At 33.6% G+C, this 24,010-nt stretch overlaps 2 protein-coding genes, 2 non-coding genes and 1 pseudogene across 5 annotated transcripts; 4 read left to right on the top strand and 1 right to left on the bottom strand.

Annotated features, from left to right (window-relative positions):
• The first annotated feature begins 330 nt into the window (after nt 1-330).
• Nucleotides 331-3,615, top strand: LOC114416034 (mediator of RNA polymerase II transcription subunit 36a-like). The gene is made up of 7 exons (XM_028380916.1): nt 331-483; nt 645-946; nt 1,072-1,167; nt 1,275-1,352; nt 1,442-1,618; nt 2,697-2,765; nt 3,149-3,615. Exons 1-7 carry the CDS (start codon nt 468-470, stop codon nt 3,326-3,328), a joined length of 918 nt encoding a protein of 305 aa, XP_028236717.1. The 5' UTR covers nt 331-467; the 3' UTR covers nt 3,329-3,615.
• On the top strand, nt 1,973-2,043 carry LOC114417542. The gene has a single exon (XR_003667804.1). It is a non-coding gene; the product is annotated as a small nucleolar RNA snoR60 (small nucleolar RNA).
• On the top strand, nt 2,302-2,372 carry LOC114417543. Its single transcript, XR_003667805.1, has one exon. It is a non-coding gene; the product is annotated as a small nucleolar RNA snoR60 (small nucleolar RNA).
• A 1,256-nt stretch (nt 3,616-4,871) lies between the features above and the next one.
• LOC114415837 lies at nt 4,872-12,711 on the bottom strand (annotated as a pseudogene).
• Nucleotides 12,712-17,183: 4,472 nt separating this feature from the next.
• On the top strand, nt 17,184-22,036 carry LOC114416031 (cyclin-H1-1-like). Of its 2 annotated transcripts, none has more exons than XM_028380914.1 (13): nt 17,184-17,772; nt 17,976-18,026; nt 18,368-18,446; nt 18,616-18,734; nt 18,853-18,926; nt 19,150-19,270; nt 19,356-19,424; nt 19,567-19,632; nt 20,613-20,690; nt 21,082-21,140; nt 21,326-21,410; nt 21,548-21,636; nt 21,731-22,036. In XM_028380914.1, exons 1-13 carry the CDS (start codon nt 17,713-17,715, stop codon nt 21,810-21,812), a joined length of 1,032 nt encoding a protein of 343 aa, XP_028236715.1. In that variant the 5' UTR covers nt 17,184-17,712; the 3' UTR covers nt 21,813-22,036. The 2 variants fall into 2 exon arrangements, with proteins under 2 accessions (XP_028236715.1, XP_028236716.1); XM_028380915.1 differs by having other exon boundaries at nt 17,188-17,772; nt 19,567-19,608; nt 21,731-22,005.
• Nucleotides 22,037-24,010: the final 1,974 nt, after the last annotated feature.

Here is a 24,010-nt window from a genome sequence, read left to right as displayed (position 1 = left end):
TTAAAAATACAAAACGAAAATGCGATTTCATTGTATATTTTAACAAAGATCACAATGAAATTATGTTTTCCTTGTGTATTTAACACGGGGTGAGGAGAAAGAGGGAAGGAGCAAGATAAATGAGAAGGAAGGAGGTGTGGAGTGTTTGAACAAAGGAGTAAAATGGTATTTTTGAAGGATTTTAAAGTTTTATAAGAGCCAGAGAGTAATTATGATAGGGCCAATAGTAAACACCTTTTGTTGTCTTAGGTAAGCGCAAATAAGTGCAGAGGGTATGGAAAATGGGCCAGGAAGTGGATGTGGCCTTCTAGGGTTATGTTAGTGGGTGATGGAAGGCATTTTATTTAATTTATAGCTTCTCTATAAAATAAAATCAAAACCCTACTTCCTCTTAAACCCTCCTCTATACCATTTTCTACTTCTTTCGTTGTCGCCGTTCGTTCACAGCGTAGCCTCTGCTCTCGAAGATGGCTCCTCCCAGAGGTAATAAGTTTCCTTTTATTAACAAGATAGGGTTTACGTGTTCGTTCGTTCATTCCTTGCCTTTTGATGTTTTTGTGGTGTTTGATAATTTCTTTTGTTGATAGAACAATGTAGTGGTAATTAGCTTTCCTTTTTTTTCACAAGCGTTTGAATTTCTGCAGGTGGTGGTGGGTTCAGGGGTGGTAGGGGTGACAGAGGTAGAGGAAGGGGTGGCGGTGGAGGAAGAGGAGGAGACAGGGGTACGCCGTTCAAAGCTAGAGGCGGTGGCCGTGGTGGCCGCGGAGGAGGCAGGGGTGGTGGCCGTGGCGGCGGCAGAGGTGGAATGAAGGGAGGTAGCAAGGTTGTGGTTCAGCCCCATAGGCATGATGGCATTTTCATTGCCAAGGGTAAAGAAGATGCTCTTGTTACTAAGAATCTTGTTCCTGGTGAAGCTGTTTACAACGAGAAAAGGATTACCGTTCAGGTTATTTTCTTTCTCACCTTTTAAACATCATTATTTGTTTTTTTCTTTCTTTTAAGTAGATAAATAAATGTTGTACATCTATTGAAGAAGCATGCGTGAAATGATTGGTTTTCATTTTTTTACAGAACGAAGACAGTTCCAAAGATGAGTACAGAGTTTGGAATCCTTTCCGTTCGAAGTTGGCCGCTGCCATCCTTGGTGGTGTTGACAACATATGGATTGTAAGATTGTCTTTACAACATTTGCTCTGTTTAGATGTAGTTCTTCAAATTCACTCGTCATGTTTTTTTTTTTTTTTTAAATTATTTTTGTCTTGTGTCTTATGAAGAAACCTGGTGCCAGAGTCCTTTACCTAGGAGCTGCTTCCGGCACCACTGTTTCTCACGTATCAGATGTTGTTGGCCCAGTAAGTATAATTTAGAATTGCATAATTTTAGATTTGTGGAATAGAAGGGCTGATTAGAGTGTGTTGTGTTGTTCTTTGTGTATATATAGACTGGAGTTGTCTATGCAGTAGAGTTTTCCCATAGAAGTGGTCGTGACTTGGTCAATATGGCAAAGAAGCGAACTAATGTTATACCCATTATTGAAGATGCTAGACATCCAGCTAAGTACAGGATGTTAGTTGGAATGGTTGATGTCATATTTTCTGACGTTGCTCAGCCTGATCAGGTGTGGTTTAAATTTCTTACATCATGCCTCTTCAGATCTGTTTCAGCTTGTATTTACAGCAAATATATGCTAGTGTTCCATAACATTGATGTACTTAAATCAGTTGTGCCATATGATTATTGTTTATTTGATTTTGATTCATCTACTCTTCTGTTTGGTTGTCAAATAGTGTCCAGCTATCTACTTACATTGCATGGGTGCATTTTATATGCTTCTTTGGTTTTTACATAAAGAATCCTTAAAATCTCAGTTTAGAGTTCATTTGTGGTGTTTTCTTTGTTTCTCGACTTTGTATTTTACAGTTTTCAATATTATTTTCTTACTTGATTATAGTCATTTAAATTTGAATAATATGTGCATATGACGAGTTACTCGGATTCCCCTTCAAGACATCATGGATGATGCAGACCCGAGTATCTGATGCACATCCGTTTCTTTTCCTTTTTTCTATTGTTTTTCTTACTTAATTTTTTAAATAGACAGCAGTGCTGATTTTTTTTAGCCTGGTTGTCCCCCATTTTGAATCAATGAGTACTGACTTTTTTCAATTTTTTGGTAGTTGCTTAACTTGTTTTAATTAATGTGAATGTGATATGATGTATGCATGTGTTTGTGTCCAGTCAGTAGTTGATATGATGTATGCATGTGTTTGTGTCCAGTCAGTAGTCAATATGACATAATCTGTGTAAATGACGAGTTACTTGGGTTCCCCTTCGAGACATCAAGGATGATGCAGACCTGATTTTCGGATGCAAATCAATTTGTTTTCTATCTTTTTCCATATATTGTTTTATTACTTATTCTTTTTTAAATAGACAACAGTGTTGGTCAGATATTTGTTTGAAACTTTGAAATTTCCCTATTTTTTATCACTGTTTTTTTATTTTTTATTTTTTTATAAATGATGTATGCATTTTTCACTCTGTGTATGTTCATTTTATTTTAATTTGTGGATTTCTGTTATATATTTTGCTGGAAATGAATTCTATTATTCTATTTGAAGATAAAAGCTCCTAGTAGTTTTGAGACTTCAGTTGTAATCTATATTTTGTTTACAATTTTTTGGTGAGGATTGCAGGCTAGGATTTTGGGGCTGAATGCTTCATATTATCTAAAAACAGGGGGTCATTTTGTTATTTCAATCAAGGTATGTTCAGACATCTAATCATGTTTATATAAGACTTTATTGTGTTGTATATGATCAATATGGTAAACATTTTAAAAAGGTTGATCCAGTGCACAAGGTTCCCTCCTAGGCAGTCTGAGTAGATGGAATCAGCCTTACCCTTTTAGGCTGTTTTCAGAATTTGAACTTGGGGACTTTTGGTCTCAAAGCAACAATTGGAGGTGTCAAGGCTTGCCCTCTAATGAAAACATTGGAATCTTTTTTATGATTTGCTTAGATCAATTTTTAGGTTCTTTGGTTGATAAATGGGAAGACAATTTGATAAGTGATCTCTTATGTGCTATGTCATAATTATTTGTGTAGTTTTGCTGAATTGTTCTCATTTAGTTCATTTGTATGTTTAGGCTAACTGCATAGACTCCACAGTCCCTGCTGAGGCAGTGTTTGAAAGCGAAGTGAACAAGTTAAAGGCTGATCAATTCAAACCATTCGAGCAAGTCACCCTTGAACCATTTGAGAGGGACCATGCCTGTGTGGTTGGTGGATACAGAATGCCCAAGAAGAAAAAAGATGCTGCTGAGTAGATTGCTTTCCAGTAGCCAGTAGGCGTGTACCAATGTTATTTCATGAGATTTGTGTTAATTTTGTTTCGAAACCTTGGTTATAAAACAGTTCTGTTTTGAATTTTGATAGTTTGATGTCAGAATGCCCCAAAAGAAAAAATATGCTTCTGAGTAGATTACTTTCCCGTAGCCAGTAGTGCTATTTATGTTCATCATCACTTTATAATGATTCATGGCGTTGGTTTGAATTTGTATTAATTTTGAAAAATTAAATTGCTGCTTCTGTTATGATATTGAGGAATTTGAATTCATGTATCTATTGGGTTTATTATACTAGTGTTTTCATAAAAAGATTTAATCTTCCCTTTAAACGAATGGATATTCTCAGTAAAAGGATGTTATGAAAAATAATTAATCAAAATGTTCACTGACCAATTCTATAAGGGTTGCCAAAGATCTTATTGATTTTGGTGAAAACTTATTTTCAAGATGTGATTTTTGAGTGTTTTTATTATAAAATCAAGTTATGATTAAAATTAAGTATAAGTTTTTATTCACCGTCAAAATTACTTCTTTCGATTCAAAATTAATTTTGATATCTTGGTGGAGAAACTAAACATTCAATCAATTTTAGTAATAGTATTAATTTTTTAAATGCGAAATTAAAGTTTGGTTCTGTCAGTGATATCTTCATCCACTTTATTCTCATTTGGGACTTGGTTGATGAGCCAAATTTAGTTGACTGGCATAAGAGATGGAAGTTATGAAGCGAAAGCAAGAGTTAGACAATGACTGAAAGACATTTAACAATATGAAGAGCCTAATCCATCATATCATAAATCTTTGAGTTCACCTCTGGCTACAGGAATTTAGATGTTTTAGAAGTGAGCTTCTGTTCTGTTCTGTTTCATGAAAAGGATTTCATTAATTCAGGTTAGTTTTTTTGTTACTCATTGATGTGTGCCTCCTTTAACAGTTCTATGTGAAGAATCTTTGAATGGAAAATGTCGCATCTTCCATTCTTCTCTTTTGTACACTAAAAGGATGTAATGATGATTTACATCATTGCTAGTTGTTAATAGTACATTAGTGGGACTGTAGTTTCTCAACTTATGCACATGGTTTTGTTAGAGGAATTACTTTGTCAATTTCTGATGGAAAATGACAGTGGGATAGCAACTAGATGCTAATAGTTTGAGGTAGTTTTGTTGATTGACTTGAGTGGATATGGGGGCAGGAACAACCCCCAGAAGCAGTCAGCGCAAACCCGGTGAGTTTTACTTTATCAAGGCAGCTTAAATAGGTTTTTGTTTTCGGTAAGTTAACATTTTTTTTTCATTTTTAGCCTTTTTAAGTTTATTTTTTTAATTTTAATTCTTATAAATTTGTATTTTTTTAAATTTTGATCATATAAGATATTTTGTTTATTTTTGGTTTCGATAAATTTGTATTTTTTTTTTCAATTTTGGTCCTTTTAAACACAAATTCATAAAGATTATAAATAAAAACATACAAATTTATAAATAAAAAAACTTATAAAGATAAAAAATGAAAAAACACTGACTTAAAAAAACTCAAAACATATTTAATTTAAACCTTTTATTAATTGTACAATTGCCAATCAGCAAGAGAAAAAACTGAGACATGATTTTTTGATCCCTTATAGTTCGGTGATAATATAATGAACACCTACTTAATAAAGACACCTAATTGACATTTTTCTTTTCTTTCTATCTCTTTTTTAAATTTTTATCGCATCATATCATCTATCTTTGTCTTCTATATTTTTATCTCCAACACAAGGTGTTCATGAATCATTTTTCTAATAAGTTTTGAGGGCATGTCGTTTGCTGGTTTAGAGCAAGAGTATCTTTGACAACAGTGTCAGGTTCCGGTGCAAGCTTAAAAGGAGTGTTGCCTTCTTTGTCTCCGGCAAGTGGATTGGCCCCCCTGAAATAATTGGCAAATTCTTTTAGTAATTTTCTATGTACACTATACGTCGGATAATACAGATGATGGGAAAGTTGTCATGGAACTGAGGTTTGCAAGACACGTTAAGTAATATAAAATTGAAATGCAATATTCTTCATGGGATGGATAATGACAAAGCTACTCCATAGTTAAAGCATAAACCATATCATTTGGATGAGGTTTCAATTCCTCCTAGGCAGTAGTGACCTAATCTCAAGTCTGAGTTCCTATATTGTATGGTTACGTGCATAGCTTACCAAGGAAAGGGGTCAGAATGCATGCTTATTACTATGTATGACTCGATCACTAAAAATAATTGTATTTGGCTTGGTTATACTTAGTTTTTCACGTTCTCAAACTTAGTTATACCTAGTTTTTCATGTTCTCAAACGTTAGCATATACACCAAGAAGAAACATATCTTCAAGCTTTTTATCCCTTGCAATTTTTTTTTACTCCTTTTTATGGTAACGCTACTTTCGAAGAACAATTTTAGGTAGTCAGAAACGTTTATATGTTATTTGACATGTCCATTTCTATCCAATTCCCTTACTGAGGGAAATTTTCAAGCTAAAAATTTAGTCACCTTTAGGTGAATTTGGATATAGAAGTCCAATGATTAAAAATATAAGGGGTCATGTAGTGTATGATTAAACCCCCCTCAAAATAACTACCTTGTACTAAAGCACTTTTGTAATTGCACTCTCCCCTCTCATAGTGCTGTAATGTAGAGGTGTCCTCCCTCTAGAATCAATAGCATTTACGTCTGCACCATACTGTAGGAGCAGCTCTACCATTGCAGAATCACTAGTTAGGCATACCAGGTGAAGCACACTAGAGCCATCTTGTATATCCTCCTCTTGTTGAGTCTTAGTTTTACATGATGTGTTTGGATTAGTTGAAGAAGGCATGTTGGAAGAAAAACCTACACAACAATTCGTTATTCTAATTGGACTTGCTGCTTTTTTAACTGCTTCCCCACTATTAAGAAGATATACCTGCTTCCCCACTAATAGCAATGACATCCACATCTGACTTCACAACGTGTCTGTACACTGCTTTCTTGTCATTGGCACTGGTGCTTTCTGCCACTTCTTGTGCCGTTGAAAGCTTTCACAGCATACTGCAACAAGGGAAACCTTCAAGTTCAAGTTCTCTATCTCCCACGTATTCAACTTGATTCAAGTAATACCTCAACAATAAGATTCCTTCCAGCTACTATAAGGTTTTAATCAAAGTAAACTTATCTTAGGTATAAATATGAAACAACAGAGAGTTGCCTAATGTTCAATAAATACTCGTTCACAGTAAATAAAAATAAGGGTAGACATTCATCATCTTAGGTGTCTAAAAGGTTTCATTTCATCTCCCCAGAGAGGAAATAACATAATTTTTATTACCTTTGCACGAATGAACCTCTCCTTTAGTGAAAGAGGATCATCATGTGCTGGTTTTCTTGCATGAAATAACTTTTTGTGTGTCTTGAATGAACTACATTGCAAGGATCATGTTAGCAAAAGTTCAAACAGTTAATAATCCCATAAATCTAGGCAAAACTTACCCATCGGGAGTGTCATCAGTTTGCGAAGTACTTGTTGAATGCAACAGTTCCTTCCAAACTGAGTTTGCAAAAAGATTCCCCAGTGACTGAAACATGGTTAACACTGCAGAATCCCATACTTTTACATCAAGGGTCAGTTATCTTACCTGTGAAAAAAAAAATGCAAGTCACCTTAGTTGCAATAGTGAGAATTGAAAACAGAAACCTTTTTAAGTACTATACATAAATTCACTATAAATATTGTGTTCAATTTAAAAACCAATAGAAAACAAGAATATGAACAACTTTAAATTGATAACACTATAGCATAATCTTAAATATGTAACCTCAATTACTTACTTTTGATATATGCACACCAAGATTACGGTGAACACCTGAACATTCAATGCAAATAAGGATGCCAAGGTTTAAGGATGCCCAATCTGGATCAGGTTTACCACAATCAGCACATTTGTCATTCCCGCCAACCTTTCTAAGAACTTCAATTGGCTTTTCATTTTTTATAGAATCCCCACTCACTACAGGATCATCATCAGGAGAACCTTTTAACAAATACATCTTGTTGGCAGAGTAACAGTCACTGCTTTCAGAGTCATCTGACTGCCACATAATTATCGGATTAATACAGGCATCAAGGATGCATTTAAAAGACTTTTGCTAAAGAATTGGTTAAGGAACATTTGATTGCATTGAAATCTTCAACTAGGTAAGACATTTGATAAGAAATGCTAGATGCTTCAAAGAAAGACGTCTAATGTTATACTTGTATTGGTGACTAAAGTTTTGCCACGCTATTATCATTGTACATGTTTGCCGCTGTAATGTTTTTTAGGTTAAATTAATATGCCCTGAATTATTAGGAGATTTTTAAATAAGTCTTTACTTTAAAACTTTTAAAATTTATAATTATGTCCCTCAACTTAAAAATCATTTTTAATTGAGTCTCTAGCTAGAGTAATCTCAAGTACAAAAATTTTCAAATAATTCAAGAAACTATTGAATAATTTAGCTAGGGACTACATCCCTAAACTATTTGAAAGTTTTTCATTAGATTGTTAGAATTTAATTTCTATGCATTGTAAGTGTAAAATATTTGACTTTTAAAATAATTATTTTAAAAGACAACAAATTTATCATATGTGACGGTTTGTAATTAGATGATAATATAATTCTTTATATTGTTAAATCATTATTTTTTTATTCTAGATCCTTATAATTGACGGAACCTAAATGAGATATTGACAAAACCTTAGTCAAGAATTCAATTAAAATAATTTATAAGTATAGGGATGTAATTACAAACTTTTGAGTATGAGAACATATTTAAAATTTTTAAATAATTATGGAACTTTCAAATTAATTTAACCTTTTCTTATACTTCATCCAATCATGAGTTATTATAGATTTTAAACTTTTATATAGATGTCATCAGAATTAAATTCTTTTAGAGTAAATAGTACATGCACTAATAGTGTATTATTCTTACATTTTCATTCTATTGTAAAAGTCATAGGATTTCTAATAAGATGACAGGTTTTTACACTAACAATGCATAAAAAATAAAGTTGTTCTTTAGTGTGTAATAGATGATAATGCCAGGAGTTTTTGGCAGGTAAACAAATTCCAAAATAAAAATATATGATGTACCAGTGTTTGTGCACTCAATAAGGAGGCAATTACACCAGTTATCTTTTCCATCCAATCCATCTGATCCAGGGCATTTTCTGCCTGCATTATTTTGGCCTTAGTGAGGAGACAGAGAGAGAAGTAATGATAAAATGCAAGTACATGTCACTAAATTTTTTTGAATGGCCTGCAATGTATAACTCTTTGATGGTGAAATAATCCTGAAGCAGAACCTTAAATCTTACTGTTCAGCATCAATCTTGATTGTTGATGTTAGCAGGTTCACTGTATGACGTGCTACAAATTTTTCATCAGGGATAAATCCATGGTAATGTGAAGAAAGCAGGCGACTCAAAATTCCAGCACTATTGTCAGTGGCACAATTTCTGTGTAAAGATGATTGATTGCCACTCTGCTCAAAGTGATGAAATTGAAATGAGCATTGCCTAGCTAGCTTAAAGAGTCTATACAGTATACACTAATACTTGGTTTTAGTTGGATATACTTACATGTAATCCACTCCATGGTTTACGAAAGTAGTAAAGCATTCCGCGACTATCAAGAACAAAATACCTTCTCTTCCAGTCGCCCCTCAGATTTGTGGACCGTTTTGAAAGAAATCCTTGTCGAATGATTTGAACCTACAAGTAGTGCAGATGGCGAGATCAGAGAATAGGACTCATACATGACGTGAGTACATAGAGAAAGAGTGAAACATCATTATGTCCTTAAATACCTTTCCATTTTCAGCAGATTCTGTTATAGCATCTGCCACTTTATTTGATATCCTAGAAAAAGGCTGCACTTGACCATCTCTACAGGGAGAGTCATAAGGACCATTCAAGGACAACATACTTTCATGATTAACATGTTTTTTGTACTCCAACATTCTTTCACAAAGGCTAATTTGCTCCTCATTGTAACTTTCTCTTGCCTTTTGTGTATAAGCCAAAACCTGCAACATGCGGGAAATGTTCCATTCAGTAAATAAATCAGGAATGCTAGTGATATTTTCAAATGCACAATTTTGCTCAACTGGTTGTGCTGATGGATTTCACATCTCAGATTATCTAGAGTTTTGAGTTTTGAGGAAGCACACTATAGTTAACATTTTGAATGTATTATTCTAACCTTAAGGCATATAATCAAAAGAAAGCTACATCTATTATCCAAGTATCCACAGAGAAAAAAAAAAGTTTCCTATCTTTAGTGAAGTTGAAAGCAAAAGAAGTAAAGAGTAAATAGCAAAACCTCGATAATGAAAGGCTCCATCTCATGTAATAGCTGATATTGTGTTGGGTTACAAGTGTGAGGTGAAGTCTCACATCGGATAGAGGTGGAAAGGTTGAGCACCATATAAGTGGGGAGAAGACCCATAAACTTGAGCCTTAAGGTTTTGGGTTAGAGTGTGGTGTCAGGTCTCCTTATGTGGTGGTTCCTGATCCACAGGTGTACCCCTCGAATCTCCCCAACAATACCGCAGGTGACCTAAGACAATATTAATTCATGAATAAAAATGCCAAAGAAAAGCTACATGACCTACCTCTTCTACGACAGTGGCAATATCCATCCTAGTGCTTTTTCTCAATGACATAAACTTCTCACGTCCCTGTAGCATAAAACCAACGTTGTATTTGTGTTATGATCAAGAGAGATTGGCCAGTCAACTTTCAACATATCTAATTTGTTTTTAAAATGCCCTGAATTTCTTCTTTTCATGTAACGAATTGTATTGCTCAACACTTGTACACATGCAGTAGCTATTTTACTGTGCAATTTTTGTAAGCAATTGAGAAGCACCTGATCATGTACAAGGGAAGCTTTCTCAAAACGCCTTCTAGCTTCCTGCAAACATCACTTGAAGCATTAAAAGTGAAAAATAAATTACAAGTCATCTGAAGGCAATAATTATTTTCCTTTGTTGAATATAAGAAAATCAACTCTCTGGAGCATTTTCCTTTTTGAAAGTGTTGTCAATTTTGAAACTGAATTCCATCAATGGTAGTCTTTAATTTATTGTCCATATATAGTTTTAACTGATAATGAAAATTAGTTTCAAGTTATTAATTTGTCTTATTACACCAATAAAATATCCATTCTCCACACTATTAATTATATTTATAACATTTTAAAAAATTCTGCTACTAATAATGTACCTTGACATCTAGGATATCGACATTTAGCATGTTTAGTAACCGGTCATTCAGCATGTGCTCTGCCTAAGAAGTCACATTAAGTAGAGTCAGCTTAGCAATATCAGTTATAACAACGGTTTCTGATATACTAAAAAAACCTTTAAAAAAGAGATTTTTCAACAATATCATCTTGTAGTCTAATCCAATTTAGAAAGATGCATAACTAAACAATATGACCCCAGACATATTGTTAACTTTTTTTTTTTGGATGAAATATTGTTAACTCATTAAACTCACAACAAAAGCTCAAGTTTTGTAGGTTTAAGTGTTTAACCACCGGAAAGCCACAAGTTTCACCAATGGTCTAACCTAACTCCTTAAAGAATTACATTGCTGAAAGATAAGACTCTGACAACATTAGACAAATCATTACCTGGGACCGAAGAAGTTCCTTGTATGTACTGATTTCTCTCAAAGCAATAGAAAATTTGGTCACGACAGGTCCTGATAATACCAACTCAAAGTTTATAAAAAATTACTAACAAAAAAGAATATAATATTATATTAAATATTCAAAGAATGCGTGAGGGTTAAAAAAACAAGGGAATAGATAAAATTATAAACATAGCATGCTCAAGATTAGAATATTTGGAGTATCATTTACACAATATGCAAGGAATTTGAGAAGTTCCTTTAATGGCCTAAACATATCATGCACAGAACTGGAGTATACATTCAGTAACAATATATGACTTGTTGTGCTCAACCTAAATTTCTCATGTTCTCTCAGGGCCAATATATATTTAACTTAGAAATAACCTCAAAATATACTAGGCAGCAAGCATATATATGACAGAAAATCATTTAGGTAGTATAAGTTTACTATTTGATACAAAAGGCAACAAGAGGAAAGAGAGCTACAAGGCTTACCTCCCAAAGTTACAAATAGAGGATCATTATGCCCTCCTCCAAAATTTTCAAGGGCACTTGCAATTGCAATGTCTCCATCATATGCCTCTCCAAGCCCTTCCCTATCATGATAAATATAAAGTAATTATTTGACACAATTTTATATAATTATTGAATGCCAATAATTAAACTAATTTGTACAAGTTATGTACGCTAGGCATATACAAAATTTCTCTTGAATTATATGTTGAGAACTGTTTTGCTGTTGAGACTTAAGGTTTAAGCAAAATCCTCCCACATTTAAAGTTTCAACATGTCCCAAAGGTAAATGAGTTCAAGGATAAAAGTGGAGACTAGATACGTATATGCCTTCTAAGGAGAGTAATGAATTTTTTTTTATATTCATGCGATTCGAAGATAATGATGCATGCACCCTGTTCAATGAGGGTTTAATTTTACAGATAATGTATAAATTGTCACGCTTAAATAATAATATATATCACTGCTTCATGAGTTCTCGAGATCCAACTCATTTAAACTTTTTTTAAGCTAAAAAAAATATATACCACTACATAATCCCACATCAATTACTAACAGAACATGCATGAGATTATGTAGAAAACAGTCTCTAAAGTGCAAAAGTTAAAAAAATTAAACAAAAACAATGGCATGGAAAACCCACGTGTATTTTCAACATCCTTTGTAAAACTTGAAACATCTCGAGCGTAACGATTCTGAACTCTCTTCCATGCACTGGAGCTGCATCCACAACCATTCATGATTCACAATTAAGCAACCAATTCGTGTTAAGCACACCACCAAACCAACCAAATATATAAAAACACATGACCCTCCTAAACAACAGTAAAATGAACCATGCAAATAAAAATTACGTAACAAGAACATAACACAAACGTTCTTTAATATGTAAATTTTTTTCAAAGCACCCCATAACCGAGAATTAATGACACAATCTTCAGATATTGAACGGGAAAAAGAATAAACAGAACAGAACCTGATGCCGGAACCTGGGCGAGTCGTTTAGTTTTTGAGAAATTCATTTTCGAAAAATAATGTTTATGAATATTCTCTTTGTTGTTGCTCGTCTTCTTCTTTTTCTTTTGTTTTGCTGGAAAAGTCTAATTCTTCTAATAGTTCAACAAAACAAGATAGATAAAAAGAAGCATAAAGAAAAAGAGACAGTTATTCGTTTGTTTAGTTTTTATTCAAATTAATGTTATTTAGAGAGCGGATTTGAAGGTTGAAGCTGTGGTTACGAATTTGCATGTCTGTCGCTCCAAATCTAAACAAAATTGGCTCTTTTTATTTTCTCTCTCTAGTCAAACCGTGTCAAACTTCACAACACAACTAAAATAACACCTGGTTCTAACTTTGACCGTTTATATATTTTCCTTTAACATAGAGGTCATTTTCCAACCAGCTTTTTGTCTCACCTTTCAGAAAAAGAATATATATATATATATATATATATATATATATATATATATATATATAAAGATTAATATGATTTTTAAAATTATTATTATAAAATTTAATAATTTATCATACATGATCATCTCAGATCAAATTAATAAAAAAATAACTATTTATTCAATAATTAAATAACAAGAATAAAATAAAAAAGATTAATATTAAAGGGACCTATATAATAAAATTATAATTTTATAAGGAAGAAAATAATTACATCGTTAAACATAATTAAAATGACCTGGATTTTTTAATTGGTGTGTTGTGGACTGGTAATTTTGAGTCCTGCCACACGCAAAACGCGTTTTGGACACTTTTCTACACACAGTTCATGTGTTTCTTCACAATTTAACTTGGAGCATATACCAAAGGTTTCTGATGATTATTTCAGAGTTCATTGTGTCTCTTGAACTTTAATCTTCTCTCTATTCCTAAACATTTTTACAGCATAATTCAAACACATTTGAAGTAAGTGCATGGCATTGAATAGTTGTTTGGGTAAATGCTACTCAAATGGATGTTGGGACATGCATCCTATTCCTGAAGCCAAGGAGAACATGGAAGAATTGAACTTGAATCAGAAAAAAGTGGAGGCTCTTCAGGAGAAGTGGGTTGCAGCAATCTTCATGCACAATGAGGATTACACTGATGCCAGAAACAAGTTACTTAGTGCTCAGCTACTATACCCACAACTTGATAATATTAATCTGATGTTAACCATTTGCAACATTTTACTGTTTGCTTCCAGTGTCAGGCTATCAAACAATGATATTGATTTTCATTGCATTCTTGATTTAATACATCCCTCTGCCACTTATTCTGCTGCTATAAATTCTCTCCATGACTTTGTTACCTCAGTAAGTGGTGTAAAAGATGAGTTTCCTGGAGCTGAGTCAGCTCTAGAAATTGTTCAGAGTGCATTGAACATGCTTTCAGATAGAGGAAAGCATCTTCATGATGGTTTTAGCCATGACAAAGATCCTATTTCTTCCATTGAGATTGTTTCTGCTTCCACTTCAGAGAGGTGGTGCAGCGATAATAGCTCAGACCCTGATGATGTTCCATTTGAAGATAGAATTTTGGAAGAATCCATTGAAGGAGATGATATTAGTCAGAATATTTTGCGTGGTGGAAAGTTCTTATCAGCGGATGATTTTGCCACTGGTCAAGTCTGGGCAATTTATTGTGGGGAGGATACCATGCCTCGTCAATATGCTCTAGTAAATAGTGTGGTTTCTGATAGGCAAGTTTGGGTAACAATTTTAGAACATGAACAACTAGTTGGTGAAGATAAGAACAAATGGAGAGAAGATCTACCTGTTGCTTGTGGAACATTTAAACCTGGCAATGGTAATGTTGTGCTTGATATGTCACAATTCTCTCATTTGCTCAAGTATGAGCAAGGTACAACTAGGCCACATTATATGATTTATCCCCAGGAAGGAGAGGTTTGGGCAATGTACAAGAATTGGAGTAGAAAATGGGAGCACACTGATTATGAAAATTGTCAATATTGGATTGTAGAAATTGTTTCAAATTTCTCTGGAGAAAATGGGATTGAAGTGGCTAAGCTTGAAGAGGTGCATAATTGGTTAACATTTTTCCGCAGGCAAAGGTACGAGGGAGTTGATCTATCTCGTTCAATTTGTGAAACAGAATTGCCAAGTTTTTCTCATCAAGTTGTAGCTTATAGAGTGCCGGGAATTGAAAAGTATGGCATACCTGAGGATAGCTGGCATCTTGAACCCAATGCTATACCAATTCCTAAGCTCAACCAATAATGGTTCAATGCTCCGTTTTATTGAGCACCAGGTGAGCTTCCAAGTATCTTAAATGTTGTCTCTAAGATATACTATTATAGAAACAAATTATGATGTCTTGATTAGGATTTAGATAGAAAGGAATGTAAATATATTAAACAAGAGATCCCACAAAGATATGGATTTGATTCCTCTACTGATGTGAGGATCTTGTTAGTGGATAATCTACACGTACATCTGTAAGTGCTCTTTGAACCTTGAAGTCTGTTCTGGTGAACTCTTGGATCCAACTCACCTAAATTTTTCATAATTTTAAAAAATATGAAAATAGAATTACTGCAGAAATTTCCAAGATGAATATACACATAGGAAAAGTTACCAATAGACATGCTAACCTAGCATTAATGCTCTAGACAAGTTATGTGTTTTTATCTAAAATTGGCTCTGCTGATTGCTGGATTTGAGAAACTAATGTAGGTTGCTGAAACGAAATTGGCCAGACCAAGAAGTTTAGTTTTTGTTTTTGAAGCTTTTGTAGCAACTGTTGAATTGAACATGATCGGGCATACAGGACAAGATCAAATTTAGTTGTTGATTTTTAATGTATAATGGTTTGTGTCAGTATTATCACTGTTTTGTGTAAATTCAATGTATCATTGCAAATATGCCGTAAGAAAATTAATCTTCCTAATCCCGCATCAATTCAATCGATCTATAGTTTACAAGACTATATATTAATAGTAATAGATATGAAAAAGTAAACAAACGGGGAAAGAAAATAGTTCCAATCTTTATATACCAAAAATTTCCATGGTACTTTGTAAGATGATGCAATGACATGAAGCGGAGTTTGGTGAAATTAGTTTTAGTTTCAAGAGAAAGCAGTGTATTACATTCAATTCAATTTATGTGAATTTCTTTCATATGCATACAAAAATATTTTTTTAGAATAATAATAAATAAAACAAATATTTTCATAACATAAGAATCAATAAAACCAAGAAGGGAAGGATTTACTTTTGAGACAACATATATAAAGGCAGAGAAGAAAATAAATTATATATTAGAAAAGACAGAAAGCAAAGTTTCACACGTACAAGATGTGCATAATAAAAAATACATACATGATGATGTTTATATTTTCACTTTCACCAATTTGACTTGCCCATGTATTTGCTTGCTAGAATTAACTAACGAGAAAATGGGAAAGCAGTGCAACAAAGTGGCACAGCAACAATATCAATGAACAAATACAGAAGACTAAATATGCAAAGAGAGAGAAGAAGGTGATGAATTGAACTGTAAAGCAAGGTGGATGATATATGCATGTCACGGGACAACACATGTAAGCTGCATGGATGTTTAATTCAACTTGCCCGTAGCTGAAAAGAAACAAACGATTTAAAGTCTTGAGACCCCTGACTAACGAAGAAAAGTGCTACTATTATAAATGCATAATGCTGCTACATGTCATTAATCATTATGCTCCTCAATCTACCATATGTTCTCTATAAGTATACACAACACTCAACCCTTCTCAATTCATCTTCTCTCAACTTTCTCCAACTCACAAGAGATAGGCTCCATCACCACATAACCCTCTTATTTCATCCCTTCATTTTTTTTAGTGCTACAGTGTCAGTCCATACCTTTTTTACATTCCTTGTTCTTAAAGAGAAATGAAGATGTCTCTGTGATCATCCATATATAAACGTCTCATTCCTTGTTTCTTTTAAAAACCATAAAATTTGAAGCAAAAGGTGAATAAAAGAAAAGGGTCAAGTTTAAACCACTTCTGGTCCTCTGCTCCTTTCTCTCTCTGTTACTTCTTTTGTTGGATAGGGAAGCTCGTACTATTGAAAAAGCTTCTCACACGCTTGGTGAGTAGTGAGTACCACGATCTACAAAGGATGGAAAAGGCTATGGCACTTATCAGAGCTTTTCTGGTAGGCGCTGAGCAAAAGATGTGGCAGAGCAATGCATTCAGTGAATGGCTGAGACAAATCAAGCCGCTAGTCTCCAACGTCAAAGACATAATCCTAGATTTCGAGATTGAAGTGTTGTGGCTGAAGTATGTTTTCGATGGAGCAACTTCAAAATCAATTCAAGTTTTCGCTCATATGTGTTGCACGATGTTTGGAATGAGAAAAAATTTGTAAAGTGACTGAGGACCCAGCTAGGGTGGTTGGGGTTGGGGTTACACTTATGAAAAGAATGCATGAGATTATATGATGAAAGTGAGGAGTTTGGTGGATTGTCCTTTTAAACAAAAGTTTGAAGAGTGTCTTGAGAAATTTAAAAATACTTGCTCACTATGGTCAAATAATGCTGGATGATCATAATGCTGGATGCACCTAACAACTTCCGGTACATGTAGTAGACAAAAAGAATCTAAATCCTTATTATGTTTTAGAAAGGCACGTGAGGAGTGTTACTTAGTCTAAAAATCACGTGAGTCCAATTTGTCCAAGACCCGCAAGCCCAAACATCAGTCATCTCCTTCACAGGAACCCTAGATCTGAAACTTACCTTGACTCCGCTCTGCCACGGCTGAGAAAATAGCGACGCGGAAACACGCTCGTCTTCACGACCCTGCGATCCAGCGCGGCGTGTCCTGCGATTCCTCTCTCCGACGAGTCTCCGCAGGGTGAAGAATTGCGAGGCCAGCCGCCGGTGAAGAATCGCGCGATTCGTCTGGAAATCGCGATTCAAGCACGATTCACCCCCGATACATAGATTCAACCACGATTCAGGAACAAAAACGAGACAACCTTCGATTCGTATTGGTAGAAGCTGGCATCGTATCGAATCGTGCGATACGTATCGGTAGAAGCTGGTATCGTATCGAATCGTGCGATACGTATCGTGAATCGTACGATACTAACTACCGTGGTCTGAACCATTTTAATTTGTGGATCAAATAACAAGGCTCCTCGGTTAGAATTCCTGATCGGTCATGGCTGATTTTCAGACCTCTACCCACAGAGCCAAGTGGATTTTCTCCCCTCAACAGCTGGTACTTGTTTTGTTTCTGTCTTTTCTATTCATTTTAAATTAATATTCATAGTCACATTTGTTCCCCCAACAGAGGCTGATCTAATTTTTCTGCACCAGAGGGGCTTCAAGGAATATAGAATATTCTGATATTCTCTGTTATATTATGTGTGCAATCTACTCTTTTTTTTTTTTTTGTTTTTCTTATATCTATTTATGTTTTAGGTTGAGAAATATAGAGCTGCCAATCAGAGAGCCAAACAAATTCTAGAGAAGGTATGCAGACTTTCCCCTAGCCTTATAAATTTCTTTGTACTCTAATGAGAGTTTTAACCTGCAAGTGCATTTGGGTAAACAACTTAGTTAAACACTTATTCAATAAGCTCTTGTCACATGAGAGCTTATTCCAATAAGTTAAAATTAAAACGAATTTATTTTGATAACGTACGCCAATAAATTTGTTGAAATAAAGTAAAATGAGCCTATGGGAGTCATAAGCTATTTTCATAAGCTGAAATAAGCTCCTCAGAAGCTCTTCCAAATGCCTCCATAATATTTCATGGTATCCTATTAAGCTTTATTATCTGGCTGCTGATGACTATTTTTTTTTTTTAAAGTGTGGAGCAACACTAATGGAAGTAGATGTTGATGGGTCGTTGTCATATCCTGAACCCCAAATGACTGCAAAGGATAGTGGTAATGTTATTAGTGTAAATTTCACTCATTTTTTTCCCTCAATATGTAGATAGCATTATGTCTTTTAATCTTTATTTGTTTTCAAAGTATTTCATTTGGTTTTGTTCCCCTTGATTGTCTGTGTAAATTTCTATTTTCTACTGTTCACAAGTGTAGTATTTTATGTCAGCTGAAAAGCATTCTCGAACAAAACCTCTTACTATTGAAGAAGAACAATGTATAAAGGTATTTTATGAAAACAAGCTACAAGAAGTATGTAACAATTTCCGCTTCCCTCATAAGATCCAGGTATGCAAGCTTTCCTCCTGATATTTTAAATGTAACTGTGAACCAGTCTGTGCTAATGAGCTGTTAGGGCAATACTGTTTTCTTTTTTCAATATTTTGAAATAGTTTATGATATACAGGCAACAGCCCTTATCTATTTTAAAAGATTCTATCTGCAATGGTCAGTGATGGAACATCAACCAAAACACATTATGTAAGATTTGCCTCAGTCTTATGAGGACCTATGTATCACACTTGTTTTTTTTGGCAATATTAAGTTGGAACTGAAACTAATTGATCATAATAGTGAATTCATTACTTAAATTTATTTTAATATGTTGAAATTGGTTAGGATGATTGTACCTGGTTAGTCATCAGTTTTCAAGTTTTTATTTACTTGTTAGCTTCTCAGTATGTCAGATCAAACTTTTTCACAGGTTGACCTGCATATATGCTGCCTGTAAAATAGAAGAAAATCATGTGTCAGCTGAGGAGCTTGGTAAGGGGATATCACAGGATCATCAAATGATTCTCAATAATGAGATGATAGTTTATCAGGCATGGATAGGCCTCAAATAACAAAATGGTCTCTTTCTTATTTTTTGTTTTTGTTCATCTATGACAAGAAACCCTTGTTTTGCAGAGTTTGGAATTTGATCTTATTGTGTATGCACCATATCGCTCAGTTGAAGGTTTTATAAATGATATGGAGGTTTGTCTGGTTGGCCCATGAGTGGAACTTTTTAAAATGATGCATTTTTAAAAATTATTTCTGCATCTCAAATAGTCAGAATAAATCTTATTTTTCAATGATTTTATTTTATTCTAAAAATTGTGACTATTGGCATTGACAGGAATTCTTTAATGCTGGTGATAACCAGCTTGAAATGCTCAAGGTACTAGTAATCCTATTGTTCAATGTAATTGTCTGGCCGAGCACATTGTTGTGACTGTGAGCAGATGAAATTCCTTTGGCTTTTTATTTTATATGTAGGATGTGCATCTGGTACCCCCCCTCCCTCTCTTGTGACAATTAGTGGTTATTGGGCCTGTTTGTTACAGTTTTTATTTTTCATAAAAAGTCTCCTTTTTGTTTTTAATAATCACTTTTAGAAGGTTTTCATGCATTTGTGTGAGCTTTTCAAAATAATCATAAGCTGAAAAAAATCTAAAATCTGATTAAAATCAGAAGCTATTTTGAAATAGCTTCTAATAAAAACCAACTCTTTTAAAAGTGATTTTATGATTGTAAACAATCATAAATTAGTTTTTTTTTTAAATCTCTAAAATATAATCACTACATTATATTATTTTACATTATAATCTCTTTCTAAAATTATTAACAAATGTACCCATTATTCGTATTCTATAGCTAAAATTTATTTTAGAATAATATATTTAAATCATTACATTGGGAACTTCACAGCTTGCAGTTTTTTTTCTAGACTGCAGATGATGTCGATCCATTTATCCATTTGTCCCACTTTAAATATATTGATTTTTTATTTTTTATATTTCAATTAAATGGAATACTTGGCATTTGGCCAAATATTGAGCATTAATTACTAAAAGACTGCCCTTATAAAAATAAAGGGTCTTAAGGCTGTGCAGAGTTAATCTTGATCATTTAATCTTATATCGATGATCAACATTTGCTGAGCAAAAAAAAAACATTTGCTATTCTCACATCTGACACTTTCCCAATGCACTTCCAATGTGTTTAGTTATTGTTTCCTTTATTCCCTTCTCTCATGGAAAACTAATTTTTATCCGTTTAACCATTGTTCTTCTGTAGGTATATTAAACTATATACGTCCTCTTTACCTGGACATGTTCATTGACTTATTGGTGTTCAAATAACTTCCTTGTCTTATGTTAAACTTTCTCCTGATGCATATAGACTTTGCAAGAGACAGCAAGATTTGAAGTTGATAAAATGATGCTTACAGATGCACCACTTTTATTTCCTCCTGGGCAGGTATTCTTAAAATAATCTGTAAATATTGAAATTTCCTTGTAGCAGTGGTTTTGTTACAAACAGCAGCCAAAAAAATTCTTGTTCTGCATTGCCTTTACCAAAGATTTAAAATAAATTTATTCAGCGGAAAACAAGTAATCCATGTCAGAAAGAGTGGTCAACCATTACTTCTATGCAAATTGATTAACCATTATTCTTTTTTAAACTTCAGTTGATTGTTTCGAAATTGAAAATATGCTTGCTAGGGTTTCCTAAAACAGAAAACTTCACAATTACTGATTTGCAACTTAACATTTTCTAATCAATCTAGATTTCAATATTCTAGTTCAGTTTTCTTTTTTTAAACATTTTACTCGAAAATCTAACTACCTGTTTGTGACTTTGGATGCAGTTGGCCTTGGCTGCTTTACGCAACTCAAATGCACTCCACAGAGTCATTGACTTTGACAGGTACTTATTATTGCTTCACATGTTTCTTTGCGATAATTTATTCTAACCATTCCCCCTGTTCTTTTCCCTTTTGTTATTATTTGTTACAAAGTCATGTAACAAAATGGCCTGCCTTGGGTGTGATATTGTAGCATATTCTTTGACCCAAATTGTAGCATACTCTTTACACTCGCACTTAATTGCAGTTATCTTAGGGGTATTTTTTCCCGTGAGAATTCCATGCATACAATGTCCGAGCTTTCTGAATCACTGGATGCAATTGATTCTTGGGTAATTGTTTCTCATTCTAATGTTTGTCCTTTAACCGAACAAATGTGTAATTCCAAATCAACATTTTGTATTGGCTGGGAACCGTGGGTTACTTCTGTTTTACATGGACCACTGTGTGGCCTTGATTTTGTATGCAGGTTAGAAAATACAAAAGTCCTTCTGAGAAGGAATTGAAGCATATCAACCGAAAACTGAAGTCTTGTTGGGGTCATCACTCTCATGACGAGTATTTTCTCTACCCTTAAATAGATCCACACACCCAAAAAAAGATTTTTTATCGAGAAAATTGTGTTATATAATAACTTTGGCTTGTTTTACAGGGGCAAGAAGCGGGAGAAGAAATCAAAGCACAAGTCCAAAAAGAGCTCAAATGAAGCTCAAAATATGCCATCTATTGCCTAGCTCATTTCATATGGATGGCAATTTTTTTTTGTTTCTATTTGGATACAAAAAATGACTCGGTCAGTGGCCAAAGGAAAAGGAATCTTTTGAAAACTCCTTCCGCTGGCTTACTAGTGAGTCTGATTTTGTTGCTTCACTTATGTCTTCTTTGTTCCCAAATGAACTTATTGCCTGAAAATGCTTCGATTAAAAATTCCATGCTCGTGGTGTTTTTATTTTGCTTATTTTGCCCTTGCCACATTTCACTTCTAAAAATATTTCTGTTTAAACTACAAATCATTTCCCCCCCATAGTTTCGCATCTGCAACACTATTTTTATTTGTTGAGGCTAAGACTAGGGTGGGAATGGTAAACTCCTTTCCCACGGTAGGAAGAAAAAATGGAGTAATATTGTGCTTTAGATAAAATTAATGGTTAAAATAAGTGAAAACTACGGTGGGCATCTTACACCAGATTAAATATAAAAAAATCAAGTATTTTTTTTTTCTTTTTGTTCTTTCTCTCTGTTTTGAATGGAGGCATAGTATCTCCATCTATCAAATGCTGTTGTCGACGATGACAACAGAAAATGATTGACATTTGCAAGGTTCATCTTTTTCTCTACCTTGTGAAAAGCGTTGCATAAGTGCAAAAGTTCTTAAAAGACAAATTTTCTTTAAGAAATTTGTTATATAAAGACTTTTTGTTAATTAGTGTCCACTGTTAATAAATTAAGAGACAATTTTAGTGGAACTCACATTAGAACGCATCTTGAAAATCATGGGAGAATACATTTTTTTCATCTCAATAAAAAAAAATTCATCTTTTACTTACCTAACCATTACCCTTAGAGCACTAATTTGCATTTGTGTAATATAAAATTATCAATTTACATATTAATTTTCTAACTTTTGAATATTATAAATTGTTATATCTAATCATTTCATTTTCTATCATTAAATGCCTAATTTTTTTCATGATTATTTTTCAATGTCTTAAATCATAAACATATAAAGTATAAAATGATCATTAAAAATATTTACTTTTTTCCCCCTAAGTTTTACTTGTAACAACTATTCACATAGTTTAAGCACATTAATACAATTCTCATGTGATATTAACAATGATTTTCTCTATCAATAAACAATAAATTTAAATTTCAAACGGTAGATATTTTTTATACTTCTATCAATGACATATGATTATAACAAATGAATACATACCAGGCCTAAGGCAATGGTCCAAATGGTCTTTCCCAAAACAATGACCCAAATGGTCTTTCCTTGTCCATAATCCTAACCTCCGATCACTGCATGTTCAAGCCGAAGATTAAATTTTAGATCATAGTTAAGAAACCTAAAATCGAACTATATATGTCAATAACTTTTGATTGCCTTTTTTTAAACTTGTGTTATATAGTCTCTTGACATTCATATAATATATAATCGGGTTTTTTTTCATTCGAATTTGTGACTCTCAATTACAGGGGAGTAAGTATATACAACACTCAAATTATAAATTAAAATAATATTTAATTTATCCATTTATTTTTTATGTTTAGAAGAGTCAACCTTGTTTACTTAGTAACATGTAGTAGGCGAGTTAGATTGACTAGTTTTAGGCTTACTAAAAATGACATAGGTTGGATTGACTCATTTTTTGAACAACTACTCATGGTGAGTCAACTTGAATCAATCGAATTAATTCACCTTGACGTCTTTAAAACTTTGCATTAGATAATAATTAGAATGTGGGAGATGTTTGTCCCTTTGAACTCAACTAAAATCGAGGTCAGTGTTTAAAAGTAGCAATCACTTGGCTTTTGGGAGAAAAATATTCACCACATACTAACTCGTAACTGAGTCATATGATGATACAAATCCAAGCCACATTGAATAAGAGCATCATCATTCATCAGATTTGCCTTATTTCTCCATGCAAAGAATTAAACCGATTGAACTGGCGCAATGCTCTTGCTTGCCCATTTTGGTGCAATCCATCTTAATGAAGCCATCACGGTCACCACCATCCAATATCATTAGTTTGTACTGCATAGTTCGATATATAATATGATTGTCTCTTCTTGCAGGCTTGTCTTTCATATTCATTTTTACCAAACTTATTTGGATTATGGTTTTGTTTAGGATGGTTCTATTTATTATAGCCAGTTCATTGTTATCATTCTATTTCATATTTTTGTTAATTACTATGGTCTTTGG

The sequence above is a fragment of the Glycine soja genome, chromosome 6 (assembly GCF_004193775.1).
Source record: "Glycine soja cultivar W05 chromosome 6, ASM419377v2, whole genome shotgun sequence".
NCBI classification, from domain to species: domain Eukaryota; kingdom Viridiplantae; phylum Streptophyta; class Magnoliopsida; order Fabales; family Fabaceae; genus Glycine; species Glycine soja.
Note: the sequence above shows the minus strand (reverse complement) of the source record. Positions and strands in the feature narration are given on the sequence as shown.

Coding starts and splice junctions, on each gene's coding strand:
- LOC114416031 (XM_028380914.1), top strand. CDS start 17,713: ATGGCTGATTTTCAGACCTCTACCCACAGAGCCAAGTGGATTTTCTCC. Junction 18,927..19,149: donor CATCAACCAAAACACATTAT/GTAAGATTTGCC, acceptor ACTTTTTCACAG/GTTGACCTGCATATATGCTG. Junction 20,691..21,081: donor TTTTATTTCCTCCTGGGCAG/GTATTCTTAAAA, acceptor CTTTGGATGCAG/TTGGCCTTGGCTGCTTTACG.
- LOC114416034 (XM_028380916.1), top strand. Junction 1,619..2,696: donor ACGTTGCTCAGCCTGATCAG/GTGTGGTTTAAA, acceptor TGAGGATTGCAG/GCTAGGATTTTGGGGCTGAA. Junction 2,766..3,148: donor ATTTTGTTATTTCAATCAAG/GTATGTTCAGAC, acceptor TTGTATGTTTAG/GCTAACTGCATAGACTCCAC.